The sequence below is a fragment of the Pteropus medius genome, unplaced genomic scaffold, assembly GCF_902729225.1.
Source record: "Pteropus medius unplaced genomic scaffold, Ma_sr-lr_union100, whole genome shotgun sequence".
Taxonomy (NCBI): domain Eukaryota; kingdom Metazoa; phylum Chordata; class Mammalia; order Chiroptera; family Pteropodidae; genus Pteropus; species Pteropus medius.
This window is the reverse complement of record NW_024342469.1, coordinates 6,846,811-6,862,809: the sequence shown is the minus strand read 5'-3', so window position 1 is coordinate 6,862,809 and position 15,999 is coordinate 6,846,811. Positions and strand designations below refer to the sequence as shown.

Genomic DNA, 15,999 nt, shown 5'->3' with positions numbered 1-15,999 from the left:
CATTACAAGGCAAGTGGTATTTTCCCAGAGGCTGAGGTAGGCATAAGGTCATAGAACTCGTAAGAGGCCAGCTGAGGTTCCATGCAGGTCTGAGATCAAGGCTGTTTCCTGCTACTACAAATGAAGGTTACCTTTGGGGATTTCCCCTTGGGGCCAACTCTTTCCTCTAAAACTTCCAGAAACAAAATATATTTGTTGCTAGCCAGGCCCTGAGAAGCTCACAGACTAGTTCTAGAGACTAGTATAGGACTGCTACTCTGAGTAGGGGAGAGGATTCTTTCTGCCTGGGGGCACTGGGGGTGGTGTCACTGGGAAGCTGAGTGTAGGCGGCTTTCGGGGACCTATATTGTCCTCTTAAAGGCCACTTTCTGGCCCATGGGTCAAGCCCCTTCACTGACAAGCTGAAACCTTGATAGATTCTCAGCCAGCAACCCCCCAGCCCTCCATGCTGCCACCCCCAACCCCCCAGCCTCCATGCCGCCACCCCAGCAACTCCCCAGCCCTCCATGCCGCCACCCCAGCCCCCAGCCCTCCATGCTGCCACCCCCAGCATGCCACCTCACTTGCTTCGTGGATCCGCCTTTCCTAGAGTTTACAAGGCAGAGCCTGTTCTGGGGCAAGCATCCAACGGGGTGAGGGGAGGGCGGAAAGCAAACAAGCCCGAAGTGAGGCCTGCCTGCCTGCCTCTGCTCCTGGTGCTCTCCTGCTCCCCCCCAGGCTGGGTCACTCCAGGGATCCCTCCTCCTCCTTCCCCTCAACACCTCACCACCCCAGGCACCATGCACAGTCAACCTCAGCTGCCTTCTCTAGTTTTCTTTCTCCTCTGAAATCTGTAGAGTCTGCGAACTTGCTAATGGTCCTAGAACCGTAGCCCTGGAAAAGAATGTTTCTAATCATTAGGTTCTGGCCCGAGGTTCCAGTAGCCTGTGAGCTCATCCTGGTACAGCGTGCCCAGTGGTCATCACTCTTTGGGCCCCTGGCAGTACTGGCTGAGCACCGGGAGGCTCTGCATAAATGTCCCTTTTGGTCTGTGTTCTAGCAGGGAGTCGGCAGATGGTTGGGGTTGGGGCGAGGACCAGGACTCTATGTTTCGGTGGGTCTTGGTCTCTGAGGACAGACTGTGAGTGCCCTTAACCCCCACTCCCAAGAGGGTTCTTGGATCGCCTGGAGATTCCCCACATTTGCTAGTTCACTCGACGTGATTTGTTGAGGACCTACTATGTGCTGGGTTCCAGAAATATTCAGATGAATAAAAAATAGACCCTGCCTTTTAATCTAATGAGGGAGGTAAAAAGGAAATAAATGGAGGCACATTGATAGCTGTTATTTATTGAGCACTTACATGCCAGACATGTGCCAGCCCTCTTAAGAATATATTATTTTATTAAATTTTCACAACATTCCAGCAACTTTCCATTTTACAGATGAGGAAATTGAGGGTCAGACAGGCTGGGAAGGCTGGTAAATAGTGGAGCTGGATGGGAGCTGAGCCGAGTCTGATTCCCACCAAGCTCCCGGGGAGCCGAGGCGCCCAGGAATTGACAGCTGAAGCAGCCAGTTTGGACGAGGAGGGCGGGCAGAGGGCCGGCGTGTGCAAGGCAGGCCTGGGTGCTCATGGATTCACACTATTCCCTTCACCCCAATGCCCTCCTGACCACTTTGCCCAACCGCACCCCTCCCTGCAGGCTCCACTTGCCTCTCTTGGGAAGCCTTCACAGGTAGCATCACCTGGCTGTGGCCACGAAATTGCCCCTGCTGCTCCTCAGAACCTCCTGGGCAAACTGCCAACTGCAGCTGTCTTGCCCTGATAGATCAATCAAGAAATACCCCGACAGGTACTTTCTGAGTCCTTCCTTGCTCTGCCCATGTATTATATGGTGCTCAGAGCCCCAGGCCAGCAGCTGATCCCAAGAATCATTTATGTATCTTCATCGGATTTTTTTAGCAGCTGATTTATCTTCTTAATTATGTTTAGCTTTAAGCTAATGTTAAAATGAGCTTGCATTAGATAATTTTCACTAATTAACACTAACTTAGTGCAGGGGAAGTTGTCCCAGAAGCACGCTGTGGGGCAGGGAAAAGCCGGCCGAGGTTCTTAAGAAGGATTGCCAGGCTCACTCCCTGGTGGATCACATACGGTTCTTCACAGCTGGATTAGTTGACCTTGCTCATGTGGGTACCGTCTGTTCTCTTTCTCTGGAGAGCCAGCCTGGGTCTCCTTTGTATGCCTCCTTCATCGACTTAGTTTGGGGCATGGGTGTCAAGAGCGATGACCTCATGGGGTCAGATCAACAGAGAATGAGCCCCAGTGGTACACAGCAGGGAGACATGACCCACAGGGTCGGCAGCAGAGCCCTGCACAGAGGCCAGGGGTCTGAGAGAGGAAGCAGCCTGGCTGGGCGGAATTGGGCTCCAGTGGCTGCCAGTGCAGCAAGGGAGCCTGGTGTTTAATGATGTCTAATTAGTGAGCCTGAAACAATCTAACATGGCTACAGACAGCTGGGGTGCCTCAGCTGACAAAGCACAGATGCCCTTCTCAGGGAGTGGGGGCAGCCTGGCCTCCAAGCAGAGGACAGGACCCCGTTGGTCTTGATTCTGCCCTGTTGATGGGCCAGGGCCCTGGTCCAAGCCGCTTCCTCAGCTCCCGGAGGGAAGCCCCCACCACAGAGGGATTCTGTTTAGTGCAGTTACTGCCAGTCAGGCTCTGTGCAGGCAGGAATGACAGGTCTCTGTCCTCTACACACACACACCCTCCATCAAGTGCTCAGACACAGGCCTAAACGGACCTGCATCCTGGGAGGGGCACACACTGCCCTGGGGGCTGGGGACAGAGAATGGTCCTGAGACAGCCTCAGAGAAGAGTGAAAGGGGGTCCTCAACTGGGAAAGGGCATTCCCATGGCCACAGGGATGGGGCCCTGACAACTTGAGTTAAGTTACCAGGGCTGAGGCTGCAGGTGCATTGGAGAACGAGATCTAAGAGTGTTTATTGTCGGGAAAGCCTGGGTTGGAAACACAGGGAGGGTCTTCGGCCAGGCAGAGGGCTTGATTCTATCTCAGTCGGGGACCAGAGTGTTCGAGTAGGGGAACGGCATGTTTAGGGTTGTTATTGGATCCACCCGCTGAGAGGAAGCATGATCAGGACTGTGTAACTCCATCAAGCTGCCGCTGAAGGCCAGACACTGCCAAGGAGGAAGGGCAGAGCTCGGCCACGGGGCGGGCACCAGAGCAGGTTCCCTCTAGGCGTTACTGCATCCCTTTGCATCCTCACCAGAACCAGGAAGCAGCCTCACTCTTCACGTGAACTTCACAGGGGTTAAGTAACGCCCACGGTCTCACCACCAGCATGGGACCCCCGACCTCAAAGTCTCAGCTTTCCCCACTGCAATAGGTTCTCGGACTAGTAGGGGGATTCACCCCCTACTAGTGCAGAGATTGATGATGCTTTTCTTGGGGCCTGTTGCAGCCTTATTCATGAAAGCAAGCCTTTGGGGTGTACCCAGGGCACTGAGGGCCCCTCCCCCAGCCCCAGAGTGGAATCGTTCCCGTCCTCCAGCAGCACCCGTCCTTGCCACCTAGGTTCCTGGAGGCCACATCCGGGCATTTCCTATTCTGGCAGCAGGTTTCCCCGGCAGCGCGTGCCGGCTCCTCTGGGTGCAGGTGTAGGTAGATGCTCAAGCAGCGCATTGTACAGGCTCTTAACTGGGCTGCGCTTCCCCTCCATTAGTTCAGTTGTGACCTTTCCGGAAGTGTAGTGTTGTCTCGGCTTTAATCAGCACCTGGGCTGGGCTTGCTGGGCATGGTGTTGAGCGAAGAAAAAACATCTTCATGTCTGAGCGGGTGGGCGCTCCGGCTGTGGGCTCCCTGTGGGCTCCCGGGGTGCTCAGCGCCCAACACTGGCTGTCTCCTCCCCTCACACGCCCTCCTCCAAAGCGAGGGCCCTTTGTAAAGGAAGCACCGGCATTTGCCCACCGCTCTGACAGGCCGAGCGCTGTGCTCCTTGCGCCACCACGTCATCTCATGTAAAACAGAACAACCCCTCGAAGAGGTCACCTCCCCATTTTAAAATAAGGAAACTCAGGCTTAGATTAAATGACTTACTCCAGGCCACACCAGCAAGAAGACTTTCCGCTTCCAAGGAATGTATTCTCTCCCAAACACCAGTCTGATCCATCCGCCACTTGAATTCAGAGCGCCTGAGGGCAAGGCACTGCCCAAGTGCGTTTTCAGGAGCCTGCAAAACCAGGGTCTCTGAGGATGGGCTGGGACCTGCACCCCCAGCCGGCACCCACCCCCCCACCCCACTCCCGTGAGCCCATATGTGCTAGCTGAGAACCACTGCCCTGCAGCCCTGATCCCTCTTTGGGGAGTTCAGAGGACATTCCAGTCTGAGAGGACTGGATCCAGGGACTGGCCTGCTTCTGCGCTCCATGGGAACCCAAAAGACTGCTCTCTGGTCCCAGACAAACTGACTCCCCTGAGCTGCCAGACAGATGGCCATTCTGGGAGGCTTCAGCTTGACCAGTCTGCCCCTCTGCTGCCCTGGCGTGGGGAGTCCCGTCCTCCTGTAGCAAGTGAATTTAATGGCTCCTGGCAACTACACAGCTTTTTCCTGAGATTTTGGGAGCATGATCTCATCTGTCACTCCCGCAGATGTGGGAGGAAGGCAGGGCAGGCATGAGAGGTCAAAGTCAGGCCCCAGGCCACCTAGGTAATTAGTGGGAAGGCAGGGCCTGGGACCTCCCCTGTGCCTCGTTGGGTTCCCTTCTCTTCCTCCCCAAGAAGAAGTGACAGCCAGCCCTGTGATGAACAGGCTTGGCTGTGGCCCCTTGCTTTTTCCCCACCGTGGAGCTGGGTGGGAAAGGGGTGGATCTTAGCCAGCACAGCAGCCACAGCTGTTCCAGGCCCTAGAGCTCCACGTCAGCAGAGCTGGGAAAGCAGTGAGGAAGAGGGTGGTATTATCCCCAGCAATACCGATGCATCCCGGTTTTGTGTCACCAGAGGTAGCTTGGGATCCTAGCCAGAGTAGATCTGTCCCCAGAGCCCGCTGTGACCACATCATCTGGGGGCGATAGGTGCAGATTAGTCAGAAGCCCGGCCTTTCGTCCCACCTCTGCCAAGACCCAGCTGGGTAACTTAGCCTGCGGACTGGGCATTAGTGGTCCGGTTTTCTCCGAGCTCTGAGATTCTGCACATCTGGAATGCCCTTCAGTGCAGGAGCCAAGTACAGAGGTGCAGCCTGTGCCCTTTAGGCAGGCCTGGCCAAGGGGCTTTTGGAGGCTGATATGCAGCCCATGCTTCACTTACTGGCTTGTGTCCCATCACAGACAGAATGACACACTTGTGGAATTTGCACGAAGGCACTTACTGTATGTGCGAGTGGCAGCCCGGCCTCCTGGCCTAATGTCCTTGGTGTGGACTTCTACCCGCTGGCTAAATACTGCCCTCACTCATGGGCTGTCTGCTCCTTCAAGATCTTAGGTGGGTGATGCAGAGGCAGAGAGTCCGGCGGCTCAGGCAGCAGTCCCAAAAGGAGCCAACTTATTTTCCCTTCCCTGCACCCCTAAGGGAGAGCTTCAACTCACTCTGCCTTCCAGCAAGATGATCCAACCAGGAATCTTACTCAGCCTTTTTTTTTTTTTTTATCTCCACCCCAGTGCCTTGTCTTTAATGAAATAAAAGAGGTAACTGCACAGCTACTTCCATACCCAACAAATAAAACAATAGACATGAAACTACTTCCATTTAGACATTCATTCAACAAACTGAGAACTGATTTTGTGGGATGTCCCCTGAGGGTAGGGATTCTGAGAGAAATTAAGTGATCCCTGCCATTCAGGAACCTATCACAGCCCAGGAAGGGACAGCAGCTGTCACAGTGAAGTGTCATGGAGCTCTGTTGTTTGCTGAAATGCAATGTGGGCAGGAAAGGGGGAGCGGCGGGCATTATTGGGTAGGGAGAAGTTCAGGAAGTTCTTGGCCATCTCAGAGATGCGTAGATGTTTCACGGAGGAATGGAAGGGCCGGAACCAAAGGACTTAAAGCTGCCTGGTATGCGTGGTGGTTCTCAAAAGGTGTGTGTGGGGGGTGGAGGGGGTGATCCAGTTTTGCCCCAGAAGACATTTATCAGTGTCTACAGACATTTTTTTGGTCGTCACCACTCAGGGTGATGCTACCGGCATGCTGCTAAACATCCTGCAATGCACAGGGCAGCCTCCCACTCCGCCGCAACAAAGAGTTGCCAGCCCTAAAAGGTCAACAGTGCCGAGGAACCCTGTGTAAGCGAAACTGTAGGTCATTCTGCAGGGCAGAGAACAAGGGGCAGAGATGAGGTGGCCCAAGACGAGGCAGGGTAGGAGGGCCTTCAAACACCAGGGTAAGGATCTGGACCTGTCGTAAGGGCTATGGGACCCACTGGTTCACAGGTCTCTTGTTTTGGGGGGATCACTGCTGCAGAGAACAAACTGGAGCACAGAGATGAGGGAGGAGAAACTAGTGAGGAAGCTATTCCAGAAGTTCTGGAAGAAATGAGGGGCCCTGAGCCAGGGCAGCGGTGCAAGGGGAACAGACAGGAGCTGACCTGGAGAAGGTGCATGGAGGGGATGGGACCTGCTGGGTCCCGGGACCCCCTGGGTTTGGCGAGTGGGGAGAAGGGGAAGGCCAGTGGACTGGGGCTTCTGGCCGGTGGGATTGAGAGGATGTTGACTGTGGAGGGGGCTGAGCATCCAGCTAGGTGGGGTCATCCACACACGCCGGGGGTGCCAGTCTAGGTTGTCTTGGGCAGAGCTGCCGTGGAGTGTGCGGGCAAGGAGCCGTTCTTTTCCTCATTTCTGAAATCGAATGGTGATCAAGGAGTGGAGAAAGACTCCGCAAAGCCGGCAGTTTAATTAGAGGTGAATGACGGCGGGAGGGGAGTTCGGAGTCTCCCTCGCCCACCCTCCCCGCCCCCCGCTGGGGCAGGATATCAAAGCAGGAGATGTGAAGCTAAGCAAACACGCGAGGACTACTGCAGCTTCAGAGCCTCTTTGCCAGCGCCTGCGACAGCTTCTGAAAACTCCTGCCGCCTCGAATTAACCTCTCTCCGCGGTGCCGCGTATCAGTGGGTAACTGGGTAAAGGACGCGGGGAGCCTGCCGGGAGGAGGGGGTGCCTGTGCTCTCCTGACCGAGTCCGCCTCCCCGGGTTCCACGCCTGTGCCGTCCTTCTTTTAAAAAGCGATTACCCACTGGCCCCGGGAGTCTTGAAGCTGGTTTCGTCGCGGAGGTTCAGGGGCGCATTAAACACCCGAGCAGAGCGAGTGGGGAGCCGGCTGTCAGGCTGGGCCCTCGGAGACCAGAGCGGAGACCAGAGCGCAGAGTAATTATCACTTCTCCTCCGCCACGAGATTGCAGGAGTCAGCGAGCAATTGATATTTTTTTCCTACTACAGATATTTCATTGTTTAATTGGTAGTGACAGAGATGGCTGGCTCGCATCCAGGGGTGCCACAGAGCGAGCCTCCTGAGAGCCTTGGCCCTGGGGGCCCTCAGGACTCCTGGCTCCCTCCAGTTTGAGATCTAAGATCACATCCTTCTCAGGTGGGGGCAGGGCGGTCGGCTCCCTGCTTGCTCTTTCAATCACAAAGCAAAAGCAAGGGTGTGAATCCAGAATCACCTCTGTGAGCTGGTCAGGCAGTCAATCCTCAGGGGTCCATCCAGTGAGAGTTGACTCTAAGCTGGTGGCTGTGGAGAGCTTGGAAATGGGCAAACCACAGACTCTGGCCTCAGACAGCACTTGGGAGATAAGGCATCAGGAGCCCCACGAGACCCTGGGAAGCCGAGTTCTGAGGGGATGAGGCCTGAAGTGTCACGTTAAAACCCTCTGAGATCTGTCCCCAACCCAGTCACACCTTCCTTGTACCTAGCCCCAACTGTTCCAGGAAAACCGTTTGTTTCTTTGTTTGCTTTGAACCTCAAGTACAGATCTGAACATGAACCTGAGGTTCATGGTCCACGGCCACCATCAATCCGCAGAAGGCCCCTCTTATTTTACTTTCTCTTTTCTCCTTCTATAAGCAGCCACCCAAATGTATTCGACATATGTCCTTGGACATGTCTGTATCCTTAAAAAAAAAAAAATGCAGTGTTATTCTGTGTAGTTCGTTTTTATTTCCATAATGGTATTAGGTTGTAGATCTCACCCTTTAATATTTTGAATCAAACTATCCATTTTTAGAGGAACCATCCAAGCTCCGCATGTGGAACTAGTTCGTCGCTGCTGTCCACCACTCTGTCGTGTACATTCCTCACATTGTCCATGCCCATTTTTCTAGAGGTGGACATTAAGTCGTGTCTAACTCTTTGCTATGCTAAAAGAACCTGCAGTGAATGCCTTTGTTCCTGCCCCCTTTACACACCCGTGCAAACATCCCAAGAGGCTCCCTCTGGGTGCACAGCCAAGAGTGGCGTCACCCGCTGTGGTTATACACACCCTTAAATCCACTGAGCCGTGCCCCTCCCTCTGAGGAAGAGCTTCCCCACCCCCACCCACGTGTTCCCTGCCACCAGCAGCCTTTTCATTTCCTTGCTTTAATTTGAATTTTTCTGATTGTTAATGAAGTCTGCTTCTCTTTATATACTCATTAGACGTTCAGGTATCTCCTCTAAGAATTTCCTGCTCATATCCTTTGCCCATTTTTCTGATTGGCTTTCTGTCTTTTTTCTTGCCAATTTGCAGGGATCCCTTGTTTATTATTAATTCCTTTCGGTTGTAGACACTGAAGATATCTTCTCCCTATCACGCATCAGTTACTTTTGTCTATGGCTTCTTTCCTTGAACAAAAAATCCCTAATCTGTCAAAAGCATCTTTTACAAGTTTTTTATTTACCTTATGATTTGTGCTTTTGGATTCTTAAGAAATTCTGTCTTAGGTCATGAAGATATTTTCCTACATTTCATCCATTCCTTTATTAGTTTTATCTTTCACATGTAGGCATTTAGCCTACCTGAAATTCACCTTTATATATGGTGTGACGTAGTGATCCACATTATTTTTCTCTAAGCCAGTTGTCCCAATAGCATCTACTAAACAGCAGCCTTTCTCCACTGAATTGCGTTTCCGCCTCTGTCAGATTGTGTGTAGGTACATACGTTTCTGTTTTCTCTATTTGTCAGTCCCTTAGTACCATAGTGCCACAGTTCTTATTACTATTGCTCTGTGGTGTGTCTTACTACTGTCTGGTAGGACAAATGTCCCCTTTTAGCTATGCTTTTTCAAAAATGACTTAGCTTCTGTGGATCTTTATTCTTCCTCACATCTTAGAAGTATTTGAGTTCCTCCAAAAAATTTACTGAACTTTCATTGGAATTGTATTGAATCTTATTAATATGGGGAGAATAGGATTTTTTAAATATTAAATCACATTATCCATGAACATGATTTTTCATTTATTCACCTATTTTAAAAGGTCTTTTAGTAGACTTTTATAATTTTCTCCATAAATGTATCAGTTCCTAAATACTACATGCTTAAGTAGCAATTTTGAATGGATCTTATTTTCTGTTTTTTAGCCAATTATAGCTGTAATAGAAGAATGCTATTGGTTTTTGTAAGTTTTTCTTGTATCTGGCAATCTTGTCGAATTCTTCTATTAATTCTAATAGTTTTTCCCTGCATTCTATTGGATTTTCTATAAAAATATCATCTCTAAATACTGATAGTTTTGTCTCTTCTAACCTTTCTATGTCTTGTTTCTTTTCTTGTCATATTGCATTAGTCAGGACCTCCAACACTGTCGAATAGCAGTTGTGATAGTATTTTTGACTTGCTCGAGACTTCAAAAGTTTCTCTTTTGAAGTGGGTTTTTAGTAAATAGCCTTTATCAAGTTAAGGAAGGTTCCTTCTATTCCTAGTTTTTTGAGAATTTTAATCACAAATAGGGATCTGGTGTTATCAAGTACTTTTAAAAACCTGTGAAGATAATATATGATTTCCACTTGACACCATAAATGTTATAAATTAAAATGATACATTTTTGATGTTGAATCACTCTTACATTTCTAGGATAAGCCTTACTTGATTGTGCTATATTATGTTTAATTCACTTTTAATGACTTACCCACTGATGAATTTTCAAATTCATCAGTGTATCAATGGTCCTAATATTCTTTTTACCATTTTTACTATTTCTTAAATCATAAGAATTTCTTTAAAAGTAAAGATGCCTAGTTATTTCTCCTTTCACTCAGTATTTTATTTCCACCTCTTCTGTTTTTGACATTCTCGCTAGAAGTTTGTCTATCTTGTCTAGTCTTTTTAAAAAGTAAGATTTTTATTTGATATTTCCAAAATACATGACCAGCTGTCCCAGCCTCTGTCAGATTGTGTGTAGCCAGCATGATACAGTGAAATGAAAACTCTGGAGTCAGACGGACCCGAGTTCAAATCCCCGCTCTCTTGCGTGCCGTGTGACCTCGGACACATGACCCTCGGACACATGACATTGCCCCTTTGCCCTTACTTCCTCATCTGTAAAATGAGAATAACAACCCTCTTCATTGTAAGGATCAAATTAGAAAATTTACCTAAAGCACGCGGAACAAAGCGAGGCCCATTAAACGTGGCGCATGTCAGTCCCTGTCCTGAGTGCCATTGTTCATGCCGTGCTCTTTGCCTGAAACGCCCACCTCCTAGGCCCCTGCTAGCCCCTGTAGCGCCTGTGTGCAGTTTAGAAAAAGGCGTGCCTTCCTCAGGCCGGCCCAGTTCCCACTCACCCCCTCAGCGCCCATGTGCAGGGCACACCCTGCACACCCATGCACAGCAGCTCTGCCCACTTTCTTGCTCTCGATTTTCTTCTCCGCCCATTTCTCACGGTGCCCAGGCTGCCCATTCTTCAGGTTTCGGCTTCCTCGCTGAAGCCTCCCTTATTCTCCCCTGGCTGGAAGTAATCTCTCTCCCTCCATCCTTCCTTCCTTCGCCTCACCACCCCTGAACTCACATCACATGTCATTCGTACATCTCTTAAGGCATTTATCTCATTTTACCTTGTGTCTTAGTTATTTTGTGCAAATGTGTTGTCCAACTGGATTAATCCCTTGAAGTTAAGGATTATAGTTTATTTGTCTTCAGATTCTCCCTCTGCCTGGGTTCTCAGTAAATGTTACTTGTATGAATGATTGAGTATTAAATGTAGGAGCTAAGCAGAGCTTTATATAATATTGTGTAAATGGCGTTAGGAGGGAGGGTTCTTTAGAGGCAGGAGTAATGAGTAGTAGGGCTCATGCCTGAAGGTGATGACGATGATGATGGTGGTTATGATGGAGGGTACCACTTAACTGAGCTTACCATTTGCCAGGCACTGTGCTAAGTGCTTTCACAGTTTATCTCTCTAAGTCCTCACAGCAGCCCTTTGAGATAGGTGCTACTATTAGCTCTATTTTGCTGCCAAGGAAACTGGGGCTCTGATGAGTCAGCGGTGGCTTGGTGCCCCAGGCCTGGTCTGCTTGACTTCGGGGTTTGGGCTTTCAGTTAAGATGACAAGCAGATGCCCTCAGCCACACAGCAGCCACCATTTACTGAAGACTCGTTCCATACCAGACATTGTGTTCATGCTTCTCAGGCATTATCTCTAATCCTGAAAAGTGTAGGTTATCTCCACTTTACAGATAAGGACACTGGAGGCTCATTGAGATTAAGTGACTTGCCTAAGGTCACATAAATGGAAAGCGATTATAACCAGATCTCTCTCACCTCAAAGCATGCCTTCTCCTTTGCATCAGCGGCACGTTGCTTGGGGCCAACAAAAAACTCTTACACTGGAGTGGAGGAAGGTTTGTGTGGAAAAATGCAGGAAGCTAAGATCAGAAAGGCAGATCTGTGTCGGGCTGCAGAAGCCTTCCGTCCAGCACAGATAATCACTCCGTCCACATCCTCACTTCTGGAAGCACAAGGCTTTGCCCTTAGCTTTGCCCTTAGGAAAGCTGCAGGGAGATCAAAGCACCTGCCGAGAAAGGGGTGTCTGAACAGATCTAAGACTTGCGGAAGTGAGTCCATTCCTCACCTCTCAGTGATCATATCTTCTTGAGCCTGCTTGTCTTCCTAGGGCACCAGGACCAGCTGTCTTCGGCCTCCTAGATCTGCCCTGATAGGCTTCTGAAAAGCTGCTGCAAGATCCTGGGGCGGGGGGAGGGGTTGTCAGGGATGGCCTGCACCCTCCTAGGTTCCCAGAGCAGAAAGCCCGTCTCTGCTGGGCTCAGCTGTGCTCAGGGACGGGTGTGGATATGGAGAATCCAGGGGAGGTGCAGATGGGGTTTTTGACTCTTAGTCCTCTCTGGGCTGAGATATGTCTCTATAGGTGTGTAGTCACCATGGGCCTCACCAGTGCCCTTCTCCGTCCAGGTCATTGCTGTGGTCATGGACCTCTTCACCGATGGAGATATCTTCCAAGACATTGTGGATGCCGCCTCTAAGCGCCGGGTCCCCGTGTACATCATCTTGGACGAGGAGGGCGTGAAGTATTTCCTGGAGATGTGTTGGGGCCTGGAACTTACTGACTTTCGTATTCGGGTAAATTATACCACCGGTGGGGGTAGCAGGAGATGAGACAGGGACTGCCTCTGCCCTTTTCTCTGCCTCCTCCCCAGTTCAGGGGCTCAGGCGAACAAGATCTCAACCCCTTGCCTTTTGTCTGAAACCTTGCCTCCTGACCTGATAACTCTGAATTACACACCCGGCTTAAATTTTATCCGAAGGCTGCTGAGGCTAAGGTGTCAGCTCTGGCCCAGTCCTGGGGTGCGCTCTGACCCTGCAGTCACTGTCAGGGTCAGAGCTAGGGCTGTGCTTCTCCTCTAGGGAGATTTGGGAGCAGGCAGGAACCACTCTGAGCTTATCCACACCCAAAGCAATATCTGCTGACTTCTTCCAGCTCTCTAAATGGAGCTCCACTTGTCAGGCAGCAGGAGGCAGAGTCTGGTGCCAACAGGAGCCAGCAGGCCCTTAGGTCTCACGGACGAGAGGGCTCCTCCTCTGCCCAATCAAAGACGTAGCTCAGAGCCCTGTGGGCCCCAACCTGAGTGATAGCGCCTTTCTCTTCTCAACAGAACATCCGTGTCCGCTCTGTGACGGGCGTTGGCTTCTACATGCCCATGGGGAAGATCAAGGGGACTCTGTCATCAAAGTTCTTAATGGTAGATGGTGAAAAAGTAGCTACTGGATCTTACAGGTGAGTTGGACCGGGTCTGCGTGGGGCCTGGGAGGCCTTTATTCATGATCACAAGCGTTCATGGTCAGGAATGTGCCAGACGGGAGCCTCTGTGGTTGTGAGTTTAAGAGGCCATGTCTGATCCAATAACAAAGAAGAGCCTCTTGGCCCGTCCCTTTCCTCAAACTTTGTAGCTACTGGATCCTTCCAGAAACAGGGTCAATTCTTACCGGACGTTAAGCGCAGCCTGCCTTCCGTGGTCCACAGCAAATGGTTGCACGTTGAGGATAGTTGTTAGGCGGGACAGGCAGGAAGCAGAATGTATCAGATCTGGGAAAGAAATACTAGGGTGCGGCCTGGAAGGAATGCCTCCCGCATCCCGATTCAGAAGTAAATTACCAGGAACGTGATATGTATCTGTTCAGCATCTGCCCTAGGTGCGGAAAAGAGACCCGGGCACCTAAAACAATAAATGGTATACTCTTACGTGGTTAAAGTATGGGGTTTTGTAGACACTAAGTGCTCTAAAAATTCAGAGAAGAGCCAGTAAGGAATGGATTGATATTAACAATAGTAGCAGCTACAGTAACTATTTATTATATGTGTGTGTCGTGCCAGCTACTCAGCTAAATGTTTTGTACACGTTATTTCACTTGAGCCTCAAGACAGCCCTGTGAGCCCCTTTTTACACGGCACACGGGGCAGAAACTCGGTTTGAATCCAGGTCCGACTTTTCACACGCTTGCCTTGCACCCACTGCCTGCTTTCTGCATTCAAGGTCAAGACCTGGGAAGAAGGGAGATTGGCTCAGTGGAGGGACAGCACCCCAGCTCAAAGGCCGGGCAGCAAGGAGTCCGGCCTCGGTGGTGGATCAGGCTGAGGCGGGGGTGGTGGGGTGTTGAGATGGGCTTGCCAAAGGGCTGCTGGCAGGACAAGGCCACCAGCTTGGGCACATGTGTCTTGCTTTTCTGTCCCTGTGTTCCCAGGTTCACCTGGAGTTCCTCCTATATAGACAGGAACCTTCTGCTCCTCCTGACAGGGCAGAACGTGGAGCCCTTCGACGTGGAGTTCCGGGAGCTGTACGCCATCTCCGAGGAGGTGAACTTGTACCAGCAGCTCGGCCTGGCTGGAGGCGCAGGCAGGCTCGGCCTCAACTACTCCTCCACCGTGGCGCGGAAGCTCATCAACCCCAAATATGCCCTGGTGTCCGGCAGCCGCCACCCGCCGGGAGAGCTGATGCGCTGGGCCGCCCGGCAGCAACGAGAGGCTGGCGGCAGCCCAGGCGGACCGGAGGAAGGTAGCGGAGGTGGCGAGTCAGCCCGGCGCCTGGAGAGCTTCCTGCATGACCTGGTCACGCTGGAGCAGGTGCTGCCCCCCGTGGAGCCCGTGCCCCTGGGAGAGCTGAGTCGGAAAGGTGGCAAGGTGGTCTCTCACCTGCACATGGACCTGAAGCCCCGAGAGGCACTTGTCCGAAATGGCAAGGGAGAAGCTGCCAACGGGGAGGCCGCCGCCGCCAAGGAAGGCAAGCGCTTCAGCAGGAGGTTCTTCAGCAGCAGCCGACGGGCCAAGAGGCCTGCAGCGTCCAACGGCGTGGCCAGCTCCCTCGCCACCGAGACCTCTGCCGAAGTGGACTTTACGGCGGGGAAGAGGCTCAACGACGGCTCCAGTGCCAACGTCTCAGGTGAGTCCTCCCACCTCGGGCCCAGGGCTCCCCAGGCCGCTGGGCCAGATGGAAAAGCGTTGCCTCATATCTGCAGAAAGGCAGCTTGCTGGCCTGGCGAGAGCAGAGCCCTGGGGTCAGGCGGTTCTCAGTTCCCAGTCCGCTCTGGCGCGTCTGCTTCGTGGCCTTCGGCCAGGCAGCACAGCTCTGAGTTTCCCTTCTCTCTTCTCTGAAAGGGGAGAATAATGGCTGCCTCGCCCAGCTGTTCTGAGGGGCTAAGTTGCTCAGAGCAGAGCTAGGTGTGGAGCAGTCCAGAGCTGACATTACTGCTACTACAGTCTTAGAAAGTGTCCCCTTCGCAAATGAAGAATCAGAGGCACGGTGCAGCCGAGGGGCGGGGCTCAGGCTCGACCCCTGCCCCTGAGAATAGGGCCCGTTCTCGCAGAGCTTGTTCCTTGTCGGGATCCAACGTGGTCGAACACACCCCACCCTCACCTGTGCCCCACCAACGCCCTGACCCACTTTCCTCGTGTCTGTTGTGAACAGTTTGCCTTGGTTCCTCCCTGTGTTTATTTGATAAGTGGTGTTTGCTGTGCTGCTTACCTCTGGGAGAGCTTGTTCCTGATGGTGTTATCTTTCTAGCTGTCTCTCTGGGATCCCCTAGAGGTCCTGGCCTTCATCTCTTTCTCTGGAGCAGCCTCCAGCGCAGCCTTTCTGGAGGCTGGCGGTGACAGCCAGGGCTCCTGCCGGTGCCTTTTCTCATGTCAGCATTTCTGAGTCCAAAGGATGTCCATGTTGGGATTTTTCCCTCAGTGGCTGTGGGGCTTGGCAGCAGTGAGCCTGGGCTCCCTCCCTGGCCAGTTAGTGATGGCGGGACCTGAGGGCCTGCCCCCAGGCAGCCTGAGCACTTCCAGGACCCCCACATCCCCCACAGCCCCAGCTTTGACCTGATGGGGAGCGGCTTGAGTGAGGGGATCATAACCGTCTTCACCTCCACTGAGTCTACAGCCCGAATGCAGAGCCTGACACACTCGGTCTGTGCTCCTAAAAGTGAGGACGGGCCTCGGAGTCCCCGTGAACCTGGGCATAGCAGAAGCCCGAGTGCCGTGCCTCTGTCAGGCCAGGAAGCATTTACTGAGCACCTCCACGTGCCAGGTCCTTCAC

The 15,999-nt window shown here is 52.0% G+C and overlaps 1 protein-coding gene across 1 annotated transcript in view; it reads left to right on the top strand.

Annotated features, from left to right (window-relative positions):
* Positions 1–15,999, top strand: part of FAM83F (family with sequence similarity 83 member F) — a 28,652-nt gene that overhangs the window by 7,234 nt on the left and 5,419 nt on the right. Inside the window, exons 2-4 of the mRNA XM_039863404.1 lie at positions 12,374–12,541; positions 13,075–13,196; positions 14,162–14,856. Coding sequence (XP_039719338.1) covers positions 12,374–12,541; positions 13,075–13,196; positions 14,162–14,856 — 985 coding nt within the window. The remainder of the gene's footprint in view (positions 1–12,373; positions 12,542–13,074; positions 13,197–14,161; positions 14,857–15,999) is intronic.